Source organism: Phoenix dactylifera, chromosome 11, assembly GCF_051530095.1.
Source record: "Phoenix dactylifera cultivar Ajwa chromosome 11, Ajwa_hap1_PhDact_Kaust_v1.1, whole genome shotgun sequence".
In the NCBI taxonomy this organism is placed as follows: Eukaryota; Viridiplantae; Streptophyta; class Magnoliopsida; order Arecales; family Arecaceae; genus Phoenix; species Phoenix dactylifera.
This window is the reverse complement of record NC_143200.1, coordinates 6,470,962-6,494,155: the sequence shown is the minus strand read 5'-3', so window position 1 is coordinate 6,494,155 and position 23,194 is coordinate 6,470,962. Positions and strand designations below refer to the sequence as shown.

Genomic DNA, 23,194 nt, shown 5'->3' with positions numbered 1-23,194 from the left:
CAGGGGACCATCTATGGGAGAGTGAGGTGGAGTTATCTACTGCTCTCCATAATATATTATTTTTTTATTTTTTTTTGGCTATATTTATGCACGTTATCTATGGTACTTCCGTTTTCAGCTACCTTGTCCCTTCGGTCCCCTACTGATGGCCTCCTGTCATGTACCCAAAAAAAAAGGCCTATTATTAAGCCGAAACCCTCTCCATTTGCCTCCCTACTTTCCCTCCCCTCCTCCCCCTCCCCCTCCCATGGCCTCCCTCATCTCCCTTCTGCTTCTCCTCCTCTCCACCGCCCCCACCGATGGCGGCGTCCACCACAACGATCACCACGGCCACCGCTCTTCCCTCTCCAACCATACAACCTCCGACGCGCCCTCTTCTCAGATCCGCCAGGCGTGCAAGGCCACCCGCTTCCCGGAAGCCTGCGAGTCCACCCTCTCCCATTCCCCGTTCCTCCCCCCCAACCCCTCCCCCTTCGACCTCATCCTCGCCGCCGCCAACGCTTCCGCCGCCGGCATCCAGACCGCCCGCTCCATGCTCCAGTCCATCCTCAACGCCTCCGAAAATGCCTCTGACCACAACCGCACCAAGGCCGCCACCAGCTGCCTCGAGTTCCTCTCCTACTCCGACCGCCGCCTCTCCGCTGCCTTCTTCCGCGCCTTCCCCACCGGCGCCCTCGCCGACGCCCGCGCCTGGGCCAGCGCCGCCCTTCTCTACCAGTACGAATGCTGGTCCGGCCTCAAGTACCTCAACGGAACCACCCAGGTTGCGGACGCCATGGCCTTCCTCCCCAACCAGAGCAGCAACGCCGTTGGTATGCTAGCCGCCCTCCAGCGCTACGGCGCCGACACCGCCCTCTGGGGCCCGCCCCAGACAGAGCGCGACGGCTACTGGGCCGACCACGAGGGATCGTTCTCCTTCTCCGCCGCCGCCAGCGCCGGGACGAAGGACCCGAGCCCGGATTTCATGGTGTGCAAGGACGGGGGCTGCGGCTACCTCACGGTCCAGGCGGCGGTCGACCACGCGCCGGTAGGATCGGCGGGACGGTTCGTGATTTATATTAAGGCCGGGGTCTACGAGGAGACGATTCGGGTGCCGTACGAGAAGACCAATTTGGAATTCGTCGGGGATGGGATGGGCAAAACCATTATTACGGGATCTCTCAACGTCGGCATGCTCGGTGTCAGCACCTACAACACGGCGACTGTCGGTAAGTAATTAGTTACAACCTTTAATAACTAAAATCAAACATTACACCTTAGATTTTAAACCAATATTAACTTCCAAATTTACATCAAAGAAAATAAGAATCTAATTTTATTATCTATTAAATACAATCAATAGGTTCAAAGCATCTAAATCTAAATATAAATACCAAATTCATAATTCCCAAAATTGAAAAAATTACTAAGCTACAAATTCATAATCAACCTTACTAGTATGAACTCCAAGTTTGGATCATCTTTTATCCCTATTGACCCTATTCGCCTAAAAAAACAAAAATAGAGGTAAGTAAATTTTACGTTACCTTATCGGATCAAGTATAATTTTTTTCTCAATATCAATACTTCATTTAGAAAAAAATAGCAGATATTAAAAAAATAAAGTATTTTATAGTACTGTATATTAAAATAAATTATAAAACAAATAATGCATGAACAAATCATCCATATTTCATAAACATAGTTCCAAATTAATTTTGTAAAAAAAATACATAAATCATTCTTCTGCTATTTAATCAAATTATAGTTTAAAATATTGCTTACAGATATTCATACTACGATTACTTTATATCCATGATAGAATTTATGTTTGTAATCGACATAGATTCATATTTCATATGCCAACTTTATATCCGTCGGTAGAGCCTATGTTCGTTTGGATTCTAGCTCCGGATGTCTATTTTTTCAATTATAGAAATCATGCATAGTTATCCGAGAGCTTTTAGAAAACATATATTTTTATTCTTAAAAAATATACATAAATAGATAAAAACACTAAATGGCATAATCAGATTCATATTTCATAATAAAATTATTTTTATCAGAATATTAATGAAACTATTTTTCATAAAATATGATTTTTATAACATATGCTGATTCATAATTTTAAGAAAACATGACATCTTTGTTTGCAATATCACATGCATAAAAAATATGATAATTTAAAAAATAATAAGGAGTGTAAGATCTACTTGCCTCTACTGTCTTAGATCATCAAACTTCACTAGGCAAATCTCCTAAACCTATTTAAAAACATTAAAAGCAAGATTAATTTTTATTCGACGATTTTAATCGAATTAAAATAATAAAAAAAGGAGATGGTTGGTCGGATGACAATGTTCAGCGGCTCTGAGCAGGTCAGGTCTAAGCAACTCAGTCAATAATTTATAGGGTATGGACTCGATCAGAGCTAAGGTCATTCGACAGGGTTCATGATTAGTAGGTTTCAGGGATACTTAACAAGGTCGAGGTGATCGGTCCAGCAAGCAGTCCAGGCATCAGGACAATTTATGGCACTTTCTAGGGTTCAACTTGGGTCTATAGAACAAGTAGATGGGAAACCCTTAGGGCTCGTTTGGTTCGTGGGAAAAGGAGGGAAAGTGTGGTCAACGGAAAAGTAATGAGATGTCTCTTGTTTGGTTGGAGTTTTCAAAGGAGAGAGATGGAAAAGTTGTATTTCCGTGAAAATATAATTCCCACATTTCATGGAAAAGTCTTTCCCATGAGAAACATGGAAAAGTTACTTTTCCATGAGGCGTGAATCACTCCATTTTTATTTTTTCCCAAAAAGGCCCTTCAGCATTAAAGAAGCATTAAAGAGGCATTAAAGACCTAATTTTTATTAAGGGCATAATAGAAATTATATATAACTTTCTCAGAAAAGTGGATGGCCAACCAAACATAAGCACTTTGAAAATTTGTCACTTTTCCATCGTCAACCAAACATGCTAAAAGTACTTTCCTAGGCATCCTCTTCCTAGGAATTTGTTTCCCAGGAATCATATTCCTAGGAGGAAAAATGCTTCCCGCGAACCAAACGAGCCCTTAGATCCATGGGTTCCATTTAGAGAGAGAAATAGGGAGATGAAAGAGAAAGAAGAGAGAATATAAGAGAGAGAAAGAGAGCCTTCACTTCTTATCTTCATCTTTTGTTGCCCAAGGTGACAAGCCAAGAGGGGGGGGGGGGGGGGTGAATTGGTTTCTTTTAATTTTAACTATCTTACTTATGTTAATTGATGAGTTAGTGAAATAAACAACTCACAATACAAACAACAAGAAGTATAGTGGTTCGGTGCTCTCCTTAGCACCTACGTCCACTCCCCAAGCGACCCCTTGGGAATTCACTATAATCCCGCGGATTACAGTTGGATTGTTTTTCGGGCTCACAATCCAAAAACCTTTACACTTTGGTTTTCCGGGTTCACCAAAAATCTATGTTGGTTTTACGGGCTCACCAACGAACCTTTGTTGGTTTTACGGGCTCACCAACGAACCTTTGTTGGTTTTACGGGCTCACCAACGAACCTTTACAATTAGTTTTCCGGGTTCACCAATCAACCTATTCCGTTGGTTTTGCGGGCTAACCAACCAACCTTTACAAGTAGTTTAATAAACAAAGGAAGAAGATTTAAACTCCTAGATGAGCAAATATAACAATATAATCTACAAAGAAGAGTTTAGAGAATATTTATCGCTTGATGTGACTTCTCTCTTCTTTGTCAAGGATGCTTCACTCTTCAAGGGTGGATGGAGCTCTTGATGACTCTTTGAATCTGCTCAACCATTTTCTTTTGATTCTTGAATGAAGCACTTGGATGAAGCTTGTCTTGCTAGGGTTCTCTCTTGAATGCACTTGATGTATTTTCCAAAGCTTGCTTCCTCTGATGAATACTCCCTCTTAAATACTTCTCCAACCTCCAAATAGTCCTTCCTGACCGTTGGATTGAAGAAACTAGCCGTTTATAGCCGTTGGGAGTCCAAAAAGCACTTCTGCACAACTAGCCGTTATGCTTCTGCCCGTGCTTGGGTCGGCTCAACCTGTCCTTGGGTCGACCCAACTTTCACTTGGGTCGACTCAAACATTCCTTGGGTCGACCCTCTCAGAGTCCACAGAAACTTGAAATTCAGCCTTCCTTCACTTGGGTCGACCCAACCTTTCTTTGGGTCGACTCAAGGTTTAGTTGGGTCGACTCAACTTCTTCTTGGGTCGACCCTAACAGGATTTCCAGAGAACCTTTTCTGTCTTCTGTTCTGTCTTGCCTTTGGGTCGACCCTCTCAGGGTTTGGGTCGACTCAAGCTTGGGTCGACTCAACTATATCTTGGGTCGACCCTCTCAGTAAATCCAGAGAACCATTTTCTGTCTTCTGTTTGAGGATCTTGATGTTTGGGTCGACTCATGCTTTCCTTGGGTCGACCCAACTCACTGTTCATTTGTGCCATATTTGCAGAGGTATGCCAAATATTTTCTTGATGTGCCGGGGTCGACCCAATTTATCCTTTGGGTCGACTCAATCCACTCTTTGCTGCATCTCAAGGTTAGATTCATTCAAATGAACAATGAGATGTATCTATATCAATTAATACAAAATATACTGAGAGTAATAAACTTATAAATGAAGTATCGATTTAACTTATAACATACTCTAGATAATTGCTTGTTAATCATCAAAATAGCACTATCATCCTCAATCTCCCCCTTTTTGATGATTACAAAATAAAGAGTATGAGCCTATTGATACTTATCTTAAAATCAGTTTTTGAAAGGGCTTAACTTGCTGAATTTCAGCTTTTCATATATAAGAGTGAAGTCTCCCCCTATATCATTCAAATGTTGCCAGTTTGACTTTTTGAATTGTTCCCCCTTTCATTTATAATTCATCAAAGATGAAACTCCAAAAATTTGAGATAAAACATGAGTTTCAGATTATATATCGAGGTGTGAAAGGTGCGTGCCAAATTCTGAAATTTGATAGAAATTTTTGACTTGATCATTTTCATTGTTGCAAATTGCTCCCCCTTGGATGTATATGCTTTCCTATATGATTTTCAATTTGTTTTACAAGTTATTTCGGTATTTCTCCTTCTTTCTTTACTTCTCCTCTTATCACTCTATCTATCTTTACTTCTCCCCCTATTACTCTTTCTTTACTTCTCCCCCTTTTTGTTATCATCAAATAGATGCATGGGAAAAGACACAATAAATAACAAACATTCAGACTTCATTGATCAAAATAGGAACATTTTAGTACATTCATGCCCAAAAACAAAAACAAATACAATGTTCCTTAATCAAAGTTTAAAGATACATGATAAATACAAAATACATATGAGAACTAGATACATATCCTAGGCTCTAAACAAGATCTTGAGACTCTCCCGGATCGCTTGGCTACGGCTCTCTTGGGTCCCATTTCTCCAAGATCTTGAAGTAATCTACTGTTTGGAGATGATTGGAGAAGATTTGAGAGTGGGAAATAGGGTTTTCGGAAGAGGACAAAGGGTAAACAGTGCCCTAGAAGCTCACGGGTCCCCCTTTTAACAGTAGGGTCCCGACGTTGGGTCGACTCAACGTTGGGTCGACCCTATTCTGGGTTGGGTCGACCCAAGTTCAGAAATTTTTCCTTTCTCTTCCTTTTCGCTTCAAATAATTTTTCTTGCTTCCAATCCTTACAAATTCTTTCTGGGACAATGATACATGAGTAAGGAATCTATAGATTACAAGTTTGACTCATGTTTCATGGGTTTTTAGAAATGGGAGGAATGTATCATGAGACTGCTTGCTCCCTTTTATATCTCTTCAATAAAAAAAAAAATCACATATGCCTAATTTCCTCCTTAGCGTGCAGAATCTATCTTCACTCAAGGGTTTTGTGAATATGTCAGCTAATTGTTTTTCAGTACATATATGCTCAATACATATGTTTCCATTTTGCACATGATCCCTAATAAAATAATATCTTATTTCTATGTGTTTGGCTTTAGAAATGAGACATTTAAGATGTGAGCCAAAAGAGATCTCTAACTGTAGATTCCAAAGATATTTTTCAAATCAAGTGTAGATGGAATCTATCAAGAATAATATTCAAAGAAGGCACGAATGAAAATTCAACACCTTTATATATATATATATATATTAAGTATATAGCAAGATGAGAGCAATCTAATTAATTTTCAGAGTATAGTATAAGAGCAAATAAAGATCAAACCTTATATACTCGAAAAACATAAGATTATGTTGAATCCTTATGTTGAATCCTTAATTCTTAATGACTTCAAAGTTCTTTCATGATATAAAAGTATTGGGGCATAGATACCAAAACATGAATTTATGCAGTGTAGGATACATAAAATTCAAGGCTTTGAAAGTTCTTTTAGAGCTCTCTTAAAGACTTTCTTTTACTCCTTTAAAGATCATAGCATCAAAATCAATTAAAATGAATTGGCTCAGGATTGAAACACTAAAGTGCAAGCCAATAAGAGCTCATTAGTAGATTCCAAAGTAAATTTCCAATACTAAGACAAATGGAATCCTTTTCACTTAGTTTTCAAAACAAGTGATTTACCAATTAAGTACAGATGAAAATCCAACTTTCAAAAGATATTCAATGAAGCACAAAGTTTAATACCACTTTACATTTAGTATTCTTTCTCTCATCTTTAGTTGTGAATTTACACGATTAAGTTCTATATGATCTCTCCCTCTGAAATTTTCTTTCTCCCCCTTAATTAATCATTCCATTTGAGAGTTTTAGAATTTGAAGATAATGTTCAATAAAATTGTCAATCTCGAAAATATATTTTCTATAAGTTTCAGCTTATTTTCATAAGACTCAAGGTTTGAGATAAGACAACCTTTATAGAACTCATCTCAAGGTATAAACTTATTATATAATTAAAGCAAGTCTTGCAATATGAGGAGGTTCATCAAAATCAATCCATAAAATTCAAGGTATGCATCAAATTAAAGTAACTTTAGGATAAGATACTGAATATCTAAAGCTCCCCCTCAAAAGATGCATTCTTCTTTAATCATTCTTATCTTTTGTTGAATTTCAGATTTTAATGATAAACGTGAATAAAACTGAAACTTTATGATATCAAGAATGTAGAGTGATCTAGAATTATTCAAAATTTATAGCAATCACTCTTTTTAATCTTTTAAGAACAAGTTATGCTTCCTCTTAATCTTTAAGAAAATGTACTGAAATACTAATCAGAAACTGATTCATTTGAAGCTCAAATTCTTTCAAAAGTATTTACATTTTCTTTCTTTTAAGAATCATTTGAGTGAGCTGAAATATTTCTAGACTTAAGATCATTCACTCTTTTAATAATATATATATACATATATATTTTGATGGAAGTCTTTAATAATGTAGGAGAGAAAAAAAATATAGATGATCATTGAAGTATATATATTTATAGAACTCAATTTCTTAATCAAAGTTTTTCAGCAATGTATATATGAAGCACAATAAATCTTTTCAATATCAAAATAAAATTATATATTTAAAAATATTTGTTTGCAATCAAGATCATCGAAAGACACATCATTTAGACCAATATTAGTACACTTTGAAGATAAGAAATGATATGTTTCAGATGCGTATCGGGGCAAGCAATCAAGGCATCAGAATTATTCTATTTTTCTTAAGCTGTAGTTTTATCTAGAAATTCATATTGAGTTTAAGCTTTTATACAAAATCAGATTCTGAATTTCATAAAGATTCTCAAGGAGGCTTTCAAAGTTGTAATTTGAGATATGTATCTTCACATTGTAGCTCATCTTAAATCATTACGATTGAAAATACATATTTCAAACATATAAGAGCATATTCAGAATATTTGTATTTATGTTGAGTTTTGGTATGAATTAGAACATTATATACCAAAGTTAGGCAAGTTGAAGGATAAAACAAAATCAATTCATTTTGCCTAAATAGAGATATCCTTCTCTTCTCCTTTTTACAAATTTATTCAACTTTCAGATTTTAAAGATGATTGTGAACGACAAATCTTAAATTTCTTTTCAATAATACCAAACAAAAATTTTATGTAGTATTTCAAACATTCAATCAAATTGTCCAAGCATGGAGCATTACAAAATATTGAGAACCCATAATTCAAGACATCATGCCATATGCAAAATATATTATGTGTTAAGTCATGCATTAAAGTATTAAGAGCAAGCATGTCAATGATCAAAATCAATTCTTTTCAAATAAACTCCCCCTATTTAAATATAATCTTGCACTGATTTCATCCTTAAAGTGTGTTTTCAAGTGATTAAAAATTTGACTTGATTTTTCTTATATACTTTCATTTACTTTGTTTTTCATTTTTACTTTCTTATGCTCTATACTCTATTTGCTCCCTATCCGGTGGAATTGGAAGGGGCACGAGGTACTACCACTAGCCTCCCTCTTGTGCCGTCCCTAATATACCCTACACCGAATAGTTAGGTCAAATAGTGCCGGGTACTACCACTAGCCTCCCCATTGGCACCATCCCTATGATGAGCAATATAGAAATGTTAAAATGTTCACTTCAAACTTTTTCTGTAATTAATTACGGATTTTATCTCTTCCAAAAGGAATGTTCATATTAGTCTCACAAATGTGCCAAATATATTATGCTTGTTTTGCTTTTCCTAAAGATTGGAGTATTTGCCTTTACTTAGATTTTACTTTCCTTGAATAATTGTTCATTTTCTTTTCTTTATCTTTTTTTTTATTATTTCAAGTAATTACATGAAAGAGCAGAATAAAAAAAAAAATTAATCTAATATGCTGCATATAAATATATATCATGCAAACAGCATTTTCATTATGCCCAATGATTCATAGCTTATCACAAGTTATTTCGAATTAGAGGTTTGAGGCATAAGCTTGTGTATTTCATGGTTATGCATTATATAGGAAATGGTAAACTTCAATTTAATCACACCATGAAACAATTATTACTAGCATGAGAATGAAGCATGGTATCAAGATGATCAGCAATTAAAGGTTTAATCATGCTACCATATAATTTCAAACTATTGATTTTACTCAACTAACTCACAAGAGAAGAGTTTAGATTACCAGTGCATTTAGCATTCTTCAAGCCAAATACCTTTTAGATTCTTCACACCCTTGGCTGAAGAAAATCTCTCCTTTTTTTTGTTTGCAAGGGAATGTTTATTGTATCTTTCATCGATGCGTCCTTCAAGTTGAAATTTCTTGCTCATAAATTCTGTATCATTAGCAAAATCTTTTTCTTTTCTTGAAGGCAATTCATTAGGTTCTCTAGGATACAAAAATATTCATACAACATATTTCTTAACTAGATGACTCAACATGAGACATGACAATAATTGAATTTGAGTCACTTTACTCAAGAGATTGCCTAAGTATAAACAAGCATAAGTCACTTGAACTAAAGAGATAACTTCATTAAGTAAAATGGTTCAAGGACAAGCATGTGAGGCAATAAAAAGATTCATTAAAGTTAAATCAAATTTTTTTTGTATTTTTAGAATCAATTTAACTTAGATTCTATTTTCATAAGATAATTATCAATAAAATATACAAGTTGAATTTTAATCAGATTATCTTAAGTAGTTGTTTCCATCAGAATTCTGATTATGATTTAGCTTTCAACACAGATACTCTTGTTTCAGGAAGACAAGCAATCTTCTTTTAGAAAAAAATAAGAAATATTTTTGACTTATGAGAGATAGCTCAAGAAAATTAATATTCATGCTTTAACAGATTTTTATGCTCAGATTAAACATGATGAGTTAAAATTACTCAGTGAAATTTGAGATCATTTTAGAAAAAGATATTAATCATGGATACAATGATTATGCTCGATGAAATATTTTAATGATCAGATTTATTGATTTTGAATTTTAGAATAGTCTTGAGCATTACTTGTAAGAAGGAAGACGATTTGTTATTATAGAAACTTTTAAGTAAGTTTCTTATTATGATCATAACACATTAATCATTTATGATTGAACCAATTTGAAATGATTATGATTTAACCTATGATGCATATATGAGACTTATAAAGCAAATCATAATACATTTCAGATAATCATATAAGGAATGAATGGTATAATAACATGATGAATTACATTCATACCTTCACGAAGGATAACCTAAGATTTCATAAGTATTATGCTCAATAAAGTTTTAGCATGAAATCAGCATCAACCATTTATATTAGAGAAGAAATTTAGATTTTGAAAAACTTAAAGGAGAAGGTTATACATATTCATTCATTGTTTTCTTATTATCATGCAAGCACTAGAAAAATTTTATGCTAAGATCGTTGAGATAAAAATTCAACATATGAGGCATTTAAGAACTTTGATGCAGAGAGTATCGTGATTTCATAAAAAGATAATTTTGATACACGATGTAGAATGTTAAACCTTATACTAGATTTAATGAATAAATTGAGACTTATCTTTAATTATGTGTCAACGCACCCATTTGTATGAAAGTTTCATTTGTTCCATGGGTAGCTTGGCACACTTATATCTACACCCTCATATTTTCATTTTGGGTACCCAAGCTTGCTTGGGTCCTTGAGGGTTAGTGCATATGGTTCCTTTTGGAACCCAAATCTGTTTAAACGTAATAACTTTACCATTTGATTTATTCGTATTAGAACCATAGGTAAAGTTTTTATGCCCAATCTTTTTATGTTTGAAATAAGTTATCTTATTTAATGGTTTGCTTGGCGAATTGATAACCTTTTTCTTTAGGGGTTTATTGTTGAGCAAAGAAATCCAGCCAAGTCTTGATTTATCAAAAACAGCATGTTGACTTTCAAACATCGTTTTAATCTTTCTGAACTTACAGTGAATTTGTTAATAAAAGATTTCAATTGGTTAACTTCTTCACTTAAGTTTTGATTTTCTTTAATTAAATTCTGATTTTTCTGAATCAATTCTTCTGAATTTAATCTTAAGCGTTCATTCTCAGAATTTAATTTGTCTTTCATTTCAGTAGTAGAATTTCTTTCCTCTGACATTTTCAGATGTAGCTTTTTATTCTTTAAACTAAGCTTCTTATTCTTTAAATTAAGCTTCTTGTATTCTAAGTATAAATCAGAAAATGCATCATGAAGTTCATCAAATATAAAATCAGATTGAGCTTCAGTATGTACTTGATTTTTGAATGAGAAATCACTTTGTATTCGAGTACATACCTCATCTTCATGTGCCACAAAGCATAGATTTTCAATTTCAATTTGCTGCTCTTCTTCTTCGGAGCTAGTTTCAAATTCACTAGAAATGTTAGTGCATTCATATTTAAATTCAAGCATACTCCATATTTCCTTAGCAGTCATGCAAAAAGATATGTTATTAAGTTCACTATCATCCAATGCACAATATAGAATATTCATGGCTTTTGCATTTTGCTGAGCCATTTTCTTATCATGATTAGCATTTGTATGTAGCCCATTGACTATGATACTCCATAAATCGTAGTCATGTGCTTGAATGAAAATGCGCATGCGTGCTTTCCAATGTGTGTAGTTTATACCATTAAATAGTGGAGGTCTATCAATTAATTGTCCCTCACTCATAGAACATCCCACTTGGATTGTCATGATCTTTAACTCTTGATTGTGAGATCAATGAGTACTATTGGAGCACCTTGCTCTGATACCACTTGTTGCCCAAGGTGACAAGCCAAGAGGGGAGGGGGTGAATTGGTTTCTTTTAATTTTAACTATCTTACTTATGTTAATTGATGAGTTAGTGAAATAAACAACTCACAATACAAACAACAAGAAGTATAGTGGTTCGGTGCTCTCCTTAGCACCTACGTCCACTCCCCAAGCGACCCCTTGGGAATTCACTATAACCCCGCGGATTACAGTTGGATTGTTTTCCGGGCTCACAATCCAAAAACCTTTACACTTTGGTTTTCCGGGTTCACCAAAAACCTATGTTGGTTTTACGGGCTCACCAACGAACCTTTGTTGGTTTTACGGGCTCACCAACGAACCTTTGTTGGTTTTACGGGCTCACCAACGAACCTTTACAATTGGTTTTTTGGGTTTACCAATCAACCTATTCCGTTGGTTTTGCGGGCTAACCAACCAACCTTTACAAGTAGTTTAATAAACAAAGGAAGAAGATTTAAACTCCTAGATGAGCAAATATAACAATATAATCTACAAAGAAGAGTTTAGAGAATATTTATCGCTTGATGTGACTTCTCTCTTCTTTGTCAAGGATGCTTCACTCTTCAAGGGTGGATGGAGCTCTTGATGACTCTTTGAATCTGCTCAACCACTTTCTTTTGATTCTTGAATGAAGCACTTGGATGAAGCTTGCCTTGCTAGGGTTCTCTCTTGAATGCACTTGATGTATTTTCCAAAGCTTGCTTCCTCTGATGAATACTCCCTCTTAAATACTTCTCCAACCTCCAAATAGTCCTTCCTGACCGTTGGATTGAAGAAACTAGCCGTTTATAGCCGTTGGGAGTCCAAAAAGCACTTCTGCACAACTAGCCGTTATGCTTCTGCCCGTGCTTGGGTCGGCTCAACCTGTCCTTGGGTCGACCCAACTTTCACTTGGGTCGACTCAAACATTCCTTGGGTCGACCCTCTCAGAGTCCACAGAAACTTGAAATTCAGCCTTCCTTCACTTGGGTCGACCCAACCTTTCTTTGGGTCGACTCAAGGTTTAGTTGGGTCGACTCAACTTCTTCTTGGGTCGACCCTAACAAGGTTTCCAGAGAACCTTTTCTGTCTTCTGTTCTGTCTTGCCTTTGGGTCGACCCTCTCAGGGTTTGGGTCGACTCAAGCTTGGGTCGACTCAACTATATCTTGGGTCGACCCTCTCAGTAAATCCAGAGAACCATTTTCTGTCTTCTGTTTGAGGATCTTGATGTTTGGGTCGACTCGTGCTTTCCTTGGGTCGACCCAACTCACTGTTCATTAATGCCATATTTGCAGAGGTGTGCCAAATGTTTTCTTGATGTGCCGGGGTCGACCCAATTTATCCTTTGGGTCGACTCAATCCACACTTTGCTGCATCTCAAGGTTAGATTCATTCAAATGAACAATGAGATGTATCTATATCAATTAATACAAAATATACTGAGAGTAATAAACTTATAAATGAAGTATCGATTTAACTTATAACATACTCTAGATAATTGCTTGTTAATCATCAAAATAACACTATCATCCTCATCTTTCTTAGCAAAATAGAGGAGGAAAGGAGGCAGGCTGATGGCTGCAGTGTCGCAATCCGGCGAGATAGCAGCAGGCGGCGGTGGCGATCGGTAGGGGCGGCTGGTGGCGGTGGCCGACCAGTCGGATTCAACCCCAAAAAAATAGGGTCGAGCAGGGTTCTGTGATCCAATCAATACCAAGTACCAGTCGGCTTGCTGGCGGCTGGAGCTCCAGCATTTGGTTAGGGATAACAATTGAAAGCCTCGACGATGAATGCCAGTGGAGGCAGTGGTTGGAAAAAGGAGAAGAATGTCCGGCCAATTTCTCGGCCAACAGCCATGATTTTAAGACATGGGAAGAAGAACAAAGAAAGGAGAAGAAGATCACAGTGTTACCTCAGCTTTGGAAGTGTTGGCGACCCCTATTTTTGGCGAGCACAATGACTGGCCACCGTGAACACAATAGAGAAAAAGGAAGAAGAAGAGGGAAAGAAAGGATAGAGCTTGAGGTGGAGGGCTAAGGGGGTGGGGAGGTGGTTATATAGAGAAGGCAAGCTTTCCTTGGCTCTCGGAAGTCCACTCCCACAAGGACTCGGATGGAGAACTGTTTTATATATTTTTTTTAATGTGAGCTTGGGCTGGGCCAAGCTCGGGTCAGGCCGGTCAAACGAACCGGGCCTTTACCGGGCCCTCACACACACAATATCGAATTGGTTATGCGGCAGGTTCATATACACGGTTCGCACGTGCCCGAATCAAGGATTAAAGCATCGGAAGATTGCGAGTAGTGGCCTCTAGATCCAAAACTGGTCCATCAAGCAATTATAAAATCAAAAAAAATTCTTTTTACAAATTTTTTTCCTAATATGGATAAATTATTGGGGAAATTACATTTCCATCCCTCTAAAGATTCCACTGTAACAAAAATTCCTTGTTAATTAAATCTAAAACATCCGATCCAGAGACTTTCCAAACTGTAATTCCCGGTCCCTGAGCCCCTTTTATTTTAAAATAAGATACCGAGAATGCCCCTTCCCTCATGATCTCCCATCCTCCTGAAGAAGAAGAATTTCAGAGACTTTCCAAACTGTAATCTTCCAGCCGCGGCCGCCGCCGACCGCGGCCCGCCCCCTCCCGTGGCCGCCGCCGGCCTCGGCTCGCCTCCTCCTGAGCCCCCTCGCGCGGCCGCGCCGCTGGAAATGCCTCCTTCCCCGCCCCCACGGTGGGAAGGTGCCGAAGAAGAGGAAGAAGGGCGCCCTCCCGCGTCCTGCGGCTGTCGCCGGCCGCGGCCCGCCCTCCTCCAGCGTCCGCCGCGGCCCAGCCCCTTTCCGGCGTCGCCGGCCTCGTAGGAGGAGAGGAGTTCTCCGCTGGCTAGCCGCGGCTGCCACAGGCGCCGCGGCTGACGGTGGCCAGCCGCCGCCAACAGTGTCCCGGCCCCCTCCTGCAACCGCCACGGCCCGGCCCCCTTCCGGTGCCACCGGCTTGTGGCAGCCGCGGCTGACGGTGGCCAGCCGCCGCCAACAGTGTCCCGGCCCCCTCCTGCAGCTGCCACGGCCCGGCCCCTTTCCGGTGCCACCGGCTCGCGGGAGGAGAAGAAAGAAGAAGAAGGGAAGAAGAGAAGAAAAAAAAAGAAAAAGAAAAGAAAAGGTTTGAACTGGGGTCGACTCGCCTTGCACTGGGGTCGACTCCTGCTCTGCTGGGGTCGACTCGCGAGAATCTTGGGTCGACTCGCCCACTTCTACAACAATTTTCTAAGAACATTTAACTGTGTGCACAGTCCTGTTAACTGTGTTCGCAGACAACTTAACTGTGTGTCGCCGGCTCGCGGGAGGAGAAGAAAGAAGAAAGAAGAAGAAGAGAAGAAGAGAAGGAAAAAAAAAGAAAAAAAAAGAAAAAAAAAAAGAAAAAAAGAAAAAAATAAAAATAAAGTTAAATAAGCTTGGAACACAGTTAAATAAGTTTGGAACACAGTTAAATAAGCTTGGAACACAGTTAAATCATCCCGGAACACACTTATTCTACCCGGGAACACAGTTATTTCGACTGTGCACACAGTTATTTATTTCGGAACATAATTATTTTGTCTGCGAACACAGTAAATAGAACTATGCACACAGTTATGTATTATTAGAAAATTGTTGTAGACTCATGCTGAGCTGGGGTCTACCCTTGAAGAGCTGGGGTCGACCCCTGAAGAGCTGGAGTCGACCCCTGAAATCAGGCAGAAAAATAGCTCTCTGGAAAGCCTAAGAGAGTCGACTCCAGGTGAGCAGAGGTCGACTCGTGCTGTTAAGGGGTCAACTCCAAGTGAGCAGGGGTCGACCCCAGGTCTGTGAGCACAGTTAACTTATCTGTGAACATAGGTAACTTGTCTGTGAATACAGTTAAGTTGTCTGTGAACACAGTTAACTTATCTGTAAATACAGTTAAGTTGTCTGTGAACACAGTTAAGTTGTCTAGGAACACAGTTGTCTAGGAACATAGTTAAGTTGTTTGGGAACACAGTTAACTTATCTAGGAACACAGTTGTCTAGGAACACAGCATAGTTAACTCGTCTAGGAACACAGTTAACTCGTCTAGGAATAAAGTTAACTTGTCTAGGAACATAGTTGTCTAGGAGCACAGTTAAGTTATCTGTGAACACAATTAAGTTGTCTAGGAATACAGTTAAGTTGTCTAGGAATACAGTTGTCTAGAAACACAGTTAACTTGTCTATGAACACGGTTAACTTATCTAGAAACACAGTTAAGTTGTCTGTGAAAACAATTAACTTGTTTAGGAACACAGTTAAGTTGTTTGGAAACACAGTTAACTTGTTTAAGAACATAGTTAACTTGTCTCGGAACACAGTTAAGTACTTGTCTAGGAATACAGTTATCTAGGAACACAGTTAAGTTGTCTGTGAACACAGTTAACTTGTCAGAAACACAGTTGTCTAGGAACACAGTTAAGTTGTTTGGGAACACAGTTAACTTGTCTAGGAACACAGTTAACTTGTTTAGGAAAACATTTGTCTAGGAATACAGTTAAGTTGTCTGTGAACACAGTTAACTTGTCTAGGAACACAGTTGTCCAGAAACAGTTAACTTGTCTAGAAACACAGTTAACTTGTCTAGGAAAGCCTGAGAGAGTCGACTCCAGGTGAACAGGGGTCGACTCGTGCTGTTAAGGGGTCGACTCCAGGTGAGCAGGGGTCGACCCCAGATCTGTGAACACAATTAAGTTGTCTGTGAACACAGTTAACTTATCTGTGAACACAGTTGACTTGTCTAGGAACACAGTTAACTTTATTTTTATTTTTATTTTTATTTTATTTTATTTTCTCATTTTTCTTTCCTTTTCTTTTTTTCTTTTCTTTTTTTCTTCTCTTCTTCCCTTCTCCTTCTTTCTTCTTCCTTCTCCTCTCGCGAGGCCGGCAGCTAAGGAAGGGGGCTGGACGGTGGTGGCCGCAAGAGGGGGCCACCGGAGGGGGGCCGAGTCGCAGCCGGCGGCGCCTGCGACTGGCCAGCGGCTCCTCTTCTTCGGCACCTCCCCACCGTGGGGGCGGAGGCATTCCCGGCGGCACGGAAGGGGACAGCGGGCGCAGGAGGGGGCATGCCGTGGCCGGCGGCAGGCGTGGGAGGGGGCTCGAGAGGAGGCGGGTCGTGGCCGGTGGCTGCCTTTTTCTTCTCCTTCTTCGGTGAGAATGGGAGAGGCGGGGGCATTTTCATCCCATAAAGCAATGTTGAAATATATATTAAACAACCGGTCAACAGGGATTTAATGTTAAAGTTCGGTCAATAAATGGACCACTAAGCAAGTTCCCCTAAATTATTAATGTAACTCTATATATATTAGTGCTAGATTCGGTTTCAATACTTAGCAATACGTGCTCCGAAGGGAGTTTCCGTATAACCAAACCACATTACATATATTTTTTGCTGCCCGGCGCAGGTGTCAGTGGCGACGGATTCCGAGCCCGGAACCTGACCATCGCCAACACCGCGGGCCCGGACGCCCACCAGGCCGTGGCCTTCCGCTCCGACAGCGACCTCTCCATCCTCGACACCGTCGAACTCCTCGGCCACCAGGACACCCTCTACGCCCACTCCCTCCGCCAGCTCTACCGCAACTGCCGCATCTCCGGCACAGTCGACTTCGTCTTCGGCAACTCCGCCGCCGTCTTCGAGAGCTGCCTCCTCCTCTTCCTCCCCCGCCAGCTCAACCCAGAGCACGGCGAGTCCAGCACTCTCTCCGCCCACGGCCGCACCGACCCCGTCCAATCCACCGGCTTCGTCTTCCGCCGCTGCGTCGTCAACGGCAGCGACGAGTACGTCGCGCTGTACCGCCGGAATCCCGCCGTCCACCGGGCCTACCTCGGGCGGCCGTGGAAGGAGTACTCGAGGACCGTGTTCGTCGAGACCTACATGGAGGCCATTGTAAGGGCGGAAGGGTGGCTGCCGTGGGACGGTGACTTCGCGCTCAACACGCTGTTCTACGGCGAGTTCGGGAGCTCGGGGCCTGGGGCGAACATGTCGGCGAGGGTGCCGTGGAGCAGCCAGATACCGGCGGAGCATTTATGTACCTACTCGCTGGACAATTTTATCCAGGGGAATGAGTGGGTGTGCTCCAATCAAACAGTAGGAGAAGTTAGCAGGCGATAACTTCGAATTGATGCATGGTGAATCGTCTTTATATTGTCGACAAAAGAATAACAAATATGCTGGGCTCGCCATTTTTCTGCATGTTTTAGTGCCATGCATGTACGTAAATATTATATAGAGAGGGGAGAGAGTCCACGTTCCATTCAACCGCATCCGGTGGCAAATTCGGTCACCTCCGGGACCGTCCCATCTGCACAAATCTCGGCACATACACTTTCCACCATATACCCTTTTAGCCGCGGTAATCACTAGGCAAGAATGCACATGTTGCAAAGAAGGGACATGTAAGCCTAGGATCGAGTATTTGATGGAGAAGGCCATGCAGAACTTACAACTCCATGCAAGGATACCTAGAGCATCCATATTGGATACAAAGCAAAAATGCATATTAGAAAAAAATGAGGTTGGCAAATGAGAGATAAGAGCGGCCCAATGCATTTGGAAGCCAAAGGCTAACTCACTAAGAAGGATATTTTTTCTTTCTATTTTCTTTGGGGCCTTCCTGGACTGCGATGGGTCTGCTTTGGGCCGGGGCCTTAACGACCGTCTCAGTCGCCTAAAGATTGAGCCGGCCTTTATGAAAGAACATAATATTTATTGATATTCATAGTTATGAGTTCATTTATAGCCTATCTAAAACTTGCTTCCTCCAATCACACAAAAAAAATTACCGCAGAAGACAAAAAATTCATAGAAACTTTACATGAGCAAAATATTTCTACTCGACAAGTTATAGATGCTATATCACAACTGCATGGAGGTATATTCACTAGGAAGGATCTAAGCAACTTTAGATTCAACCTTCAAAAACAATTATTCAATATTGACGTTCAGACAAGAGTGCATCTTTTTCGATGTTTACAAGCCAAGAATCTAACCTTTTTATGCCATCCAATTAGATGCCAACAATAGTGCGTCAAATATTTTTTGAATTAATAGGAGGTCCAGAATGGCTTATCAATACTTCCGTATATGGTCACTTTCGATACCACGTACATGTCCAACAAATATAGAATGCCTTTGCATTATTTGTTGGTGTTAACTATCACTTGCAATTCATTTTATTTCGTTGTGCACTAGTACGAGATGAGAGGATAGAATCATCGGTTTAGATCTTCCAAACTTTTTTAGAGGCAATGTTTGGCAAGCACGCAAAATGCATCTTAACCAATCAAGACCTGTCCATGAAAAAGGTAATTGAGCAAACATTCCCTAATATCATCCACCGATTTTGTAAGTGGAATGTCATAAAGAATATCAAGGAACTATTCTATTTAATACAAAGGATGAACTAAAGGATGATCTTCACCACTGCATCAATACTTCCATTTCTCTAGAGAAGTATGAGCATTCTATCAAAAAGTGCTACTTGGAGTCCAACACTTACCTTACATATTTAGTATATGAGACAAATGGTATCTGCATATTTTAGGCATATATTCTTCACTTCCATGTCTATAACATAATGTAGTAGAAGTATACGTCCGTTGTACAAAAATTTTGTTGACCATCATATGAATGCTTTCAAGTTTGTAACTTAATATGAGGTAGTCTTGGAAAGCTGATATGACTGAGAGGATGAGGAAAACTTCCACACAATGCATTCACAACCAACTTTATGGTCAAGTGCCAACTGAGAAGCATGCTCTCGAATTATATACTAGAAATATATCTAAGGTGTTCAGGGAGCTACTCAAAATGATACCATAATGCGTAACATCTGGAGGCCAAAGTTCCTCCATGTGGGATCTCCATGCCATTTGTGTGAATTACTTGAATGGATTTACTTGTAGTACAGCCGTGCTCTAGCGGCCAAGGACTGAAATGTTCCTCCAGGCTTGGAAGAAGGCACCACAAATTCCATCAAAAACTCCAATAGAAACCAAGAAATTATAGCAAAAGAAGATAAGCTAAAAGTATCCAAATGAATTGGAAAATTGAATTTTTGTAAGTTGTAACTGGCTTATCGAGTAGAAAAACTCTATTTCAATTAACAGTACGTAAGAAAACAACTTCTGTTCCCTATTGTCCCTCCCTACCTGTGAAAAACTCCACATTTCCTTCTTTGATTAACATCATCATTTAAAAGCATCAAGAATGGTGTACTTTAAAACATATAAAGATGGAATGGCCATTTTACCAAGAGAGTCTCTGCAATAGTGAGAGGGATACTTAGTTTTGACATACCTACCACATTAAGCGACATCCTGGTCCTCTCACCAATAGAACAGTCAAAGACCCAAGCTCTGAACTAGATATCAACTCGTTGCATTACTTTGATAATGACTCCAAAATGTTAAACCCATAGGATAATCCTATCAGTAAATTCTTTTCAGAGATAAATGAGATCTACTTCTGTATACAGTTATTGCATTTTATTTATTTGCCCCGTGAGTAACCTTAATTAACCTGATGATCAAGCTGAAACCATCTTCTCCTTTACGCCTACTCTGAAGATGCTCTGAAAGTGAAATCTTTAACATATGATATTTTTCCCATTGGATTTGGATTTATTTGTACATCCTTAGCATTCTCATCAATTTGTAATTTACAAAAATGCTATGAAGATATGTCAGATAAACACCAAGTTCTAAACACTTTCATGATGCAACTTTCTGGTATGAAACACATCCGGAACGGTTAGCTTCCCGGTAGTAGAAAGCAACTGAGAAGTAACACTGTAGAATCGGAAACTTAATAGAAAGTTCCTGACATGCATAGCTTACGATGTGATCTTAGTATGGCCCAAAACAAATCAGATCAGATACTGGAATATTCATATTTGTATCCAGATATAAATACGAATAAGGATATAAATTTAATATTAATTATGTTCATATTTTTCTATTCAAATATGCACATAAGTAAAATATTACTCTAATATAAATTAGATTTTGAATAGAATCCAATAATAAAGACTAACATAAATAACATTACCATAAAAGATGGGAATAATTGTAAGACTCGGACCTTTAAACAAAGTGGGCCTAGTCCATTTGACCGGCCCAATTGAATTTGGGCTGAAATAACAAGGAGAAAAAGAGGAAAGAAATTGGCAAGTGCTACGCACGAGGAGGACTCTCGATGGGAGCCTTCTTCCTCCCGATCTCACCGGAGGAAATCCGACTTTGAGTCGGATTCCGATCGCAGCCGCCTCTATTTAGAGGCTTCATGAGTCCTCCTTCTCCCTCCAAAGCCTCTACCAGAGCGATATCCCTTCTTTCTCTCTCGTTCTTCTTCTTCTTCCCGTCGAGCTCGCGGTTGCCATTATTGTGTTTGGCAGAAATCGAGACCACCGAACGCCGCTGGGGCCGAGGTATCACCCTAGCCTTCTTCCCCTTTCCTTGGCCTTCTTCCTCAAGCCGGAATCACGACCGCTGGCCGAGGAATCGGCCGGAAATCGGCCGAAAAAGAGATCCCCTGTTTGCCCTGTTTCCACTCTCCTTTCCTTTGGGTTTCGCCGCCGCCGGCCGCCGGGTTTTTCCGCCATCTAGGAGTGCTGAACATGTGGCTGTTGATGGGTAGAATCGGGCATGACCCAGGCCAAGATTGACATCCCTTGCTCTTTGTTTTCTTCCTCTCTTCTTCTCCCTTGGTTCGCCGGTCACCACATCGTCGCTACCATTATCGGAGACTGTTGTAGGCCGCGGTCCGCCGACTCTTCCATGGCTTGGTTTGAGAAAGAGAGGGAGAGAGAGAGTCTCCCCTATTTCGAGAAGGGGAAGAAGGCTTCTCTCTTCTCTCTCTACCCTCCTCTCTCTCTTGATTTCTCCCTATCTGAATTGTTTCTCTCTTATTTTTCTCCAGTGTTCTCATTGTATAACCGAGTTAACCCCGGCAAAAGCTTTTGATCTAGTGTCACTGGGACTACCCATTACGCTAGCCTGATTATTGTCGAATAGTGTCGGACTCTATCATCATGAATCTCTATTGTGTTATCAGTACCATGGACTGATTCTTGTTTCATGAGTTGACTAGCTTGATTGACTAGAGCGGACTGACTGTCAAACGTTGTTACCTAGTCGACCCTGTTCGTCTTGCACCCAACTGTTGTTAGCCACCATTGGACCCATAATTGATAACCTCTAATCTATTTCTTTGATTTAATATATGTTTCGTGATCAGATAAATTGGATTATATTGTACTGACTGATTCAAATAATTGGACATTGTTATCTAGTTAGCCTCGTGTTGTCCTATATGAATCTATTTTCATCGTCTAGCGCCGATTTGTCTGAAGCTATAGTCATCCGTGCATGAAGAACCCAAACGAGATCTTATACTCTAGTTTGTCTCTTTCTGTTAGTACTTTATCTCTCTAGCTCGATTCAGAGAGATCATTGGTTGTGAGGGCTGCTGGATAGTCCTAAATTACTATGTGTGGACCTTTTAGTGGACCAGTAGAGAGTTCTGGGTTATCGGATATCTCAGATAATTTTTAATATTGATTTGGTTTTGTAGGAGAACAATCTTTTAGACAAAAGGACATTGAGCAGGGTTCTACGCACTCGGTTCGTAGATCACAATAGTCTGTCTGGTTGTTAGAAAAAAGATAAGAATCCTTGTATACTGACCTGCATAATATAAATATTTTTGTACCTATATATGTATGATATGCTATGATCTAGATAAGTAAGAAGCAAGAATTATTTTTTGATGTCTTTGGTATTAAATCGTATTTTGATCGTGTTTGCTTGTGATGGATAGTATGATGGGTACATATATGAGCATAACTTACATTTGCATAATTGAACTAATGGATATGGTGCTCTGGACTAACCATATTATTATTGGTTGTCCCATCACGGACTGGAAATGTGACTATGGTTAGTCTAAAGCTGAAAATAGATAAAAAGGAATTGATGTATGGATGTGAATTGGATTGAATAAATAAGGACATTGGGCTTATCTTGTTATTATGGCAAGCCCAGTCACTAGCGAGAAATGTGGTACTTTTGCAGGCCCTATCATAGGCTGAAAATATGAAACTATAATTGGCAGGCCCTATCAGAGGATGGAAATGTGATGCTTTGGCAGGCCCAAAATCGATAAGATAATTGATTCGAATCAAGTTAAAAAAAGAAAAAGAAAAGCATTGAAATCATTAATGAAGCTTTATGAAATATCATATGCTATATCACTCTTAAGTGGCTGGATTTTTTTTTGATATTTGATATACATATTTTATACTGATTATTCGAGCATTATTGATAGCCGATTTGTAATTTCATGATGTGTACAACGATTTCTTATGATTTTTAAATTTATATTAATATTGAGTTGGTTTGGATGTATGAAAATTCTTATAGGGTTGTAAAGCTCACAACCCCTTCCTCTTTCTCTTTTTTAGAGTTGCAGGTTCTA

At 39.5% G+C, this 23,194-nt stretch overlaps 1 protein-coding gene across 1 annotated transcript; it reads left to right on the top strand.

Moving 5' to 3' along the window:
- The first annotated feature begins 247 nt into the window (after nt 1–247).
- Nucleotides 248–18,240, top strand: LOC103717182 (putative pectinesterase/pectinesterase inhibitor 51). Its single transcript, XM_039128471.3, has 2 exons — nt 248–1,208; nt 17,121–18,240. Exons 1-2 carry the CDS (start codon nt 248–250, stop codon nt 17,828–17,830), a joined length of 1,671 nt encoding a protein of 556 aa, XP_038984399.2. The 3' UTR covers nt 17,831–18,240.
- Nucleotides 18,241–23,194: the final 4,954 nt, after the last annotated feature.

Coding starts and splice junctions, on each gene's coding strand:
- LOC103717182 (XM_039128471.3), top strand. CDS start 248: ATGGCCTCCCTCATCTCCCTTCTGCTTCTCCTCCTCTCCACCGCCCCC. Junction 1,209..17,120: donor CTACAACACGGCGACTGTCG/GTAAGTAATTAG, acceptor TGCCCGGCGCAG/GTGTCAGTGGCGACGGATTC.